At 64.5% G+C, this 304-nt stretch overlaps 1 protein-coding gene across 1 annotated transcript in view; it reads right to left on the reverse strand.

Moving 5' to 3' along the window:
- The window catches only part of LOC104489015 (dynein heavy chain 17, axonemal-like), a gene marked incomplete at both ends in the record, with an annotated part of 30584 nt that overhangs the window by 29204 nt on the left and 1076 nt on the right, over positions 1-304 (reverse strand). The window contains 1 exon segment of the mRNA XM_010131128.1: positions 56-172. Coding sequence (XP_010129430.1) covers positions 56-172 — 117 coding nt within the window.

Raw genomic sequence — 304 nt, forward strand, 5'->3', positions numbered from 1 at the left:
CCAGTCTGGGGGGCACCCTGCCGAGGGCAGGGCAGTTGAGCCGGGGGGCAGGTACCTTCACAGCGGATGCCCGGCAGTTGCAGTCTTCAAAGGCATAGCGGAAGATGGTGGCCAGTTGCCTGTCCACGTGCTCGATCTTCCTCTGGAACTCCGCAAAGTCCGTGTCCAATTGCTGCCGGAAAGAGCAGAACGAGCTCAGCAGGAGCAGCCTCTGCGTGTCCTCCCAGAACGCTCCCTGAAGGATCCGCTGGGCACGGAGAGCCCGAGGGGAGCACGCGAGCTGCCGTGGGACGGGGTGACACCA

This window comes from Buceros rhinoceros, unplaced genomic scaffold (assembly GCF_000710305.1).
Source record: "Buceros rhinoceros silvestris isolate BGI_N320 unplaced genomic scaffold, ASM71030v1 scaffold17992, whole genome shotgun sequence".
Taxonomy (NCBI): Eukaryota; Metazoa; Chordata; class Aves; order Bucerotiformes; family Bucerotidae; genus Buceros; species Buceros rhinoceros.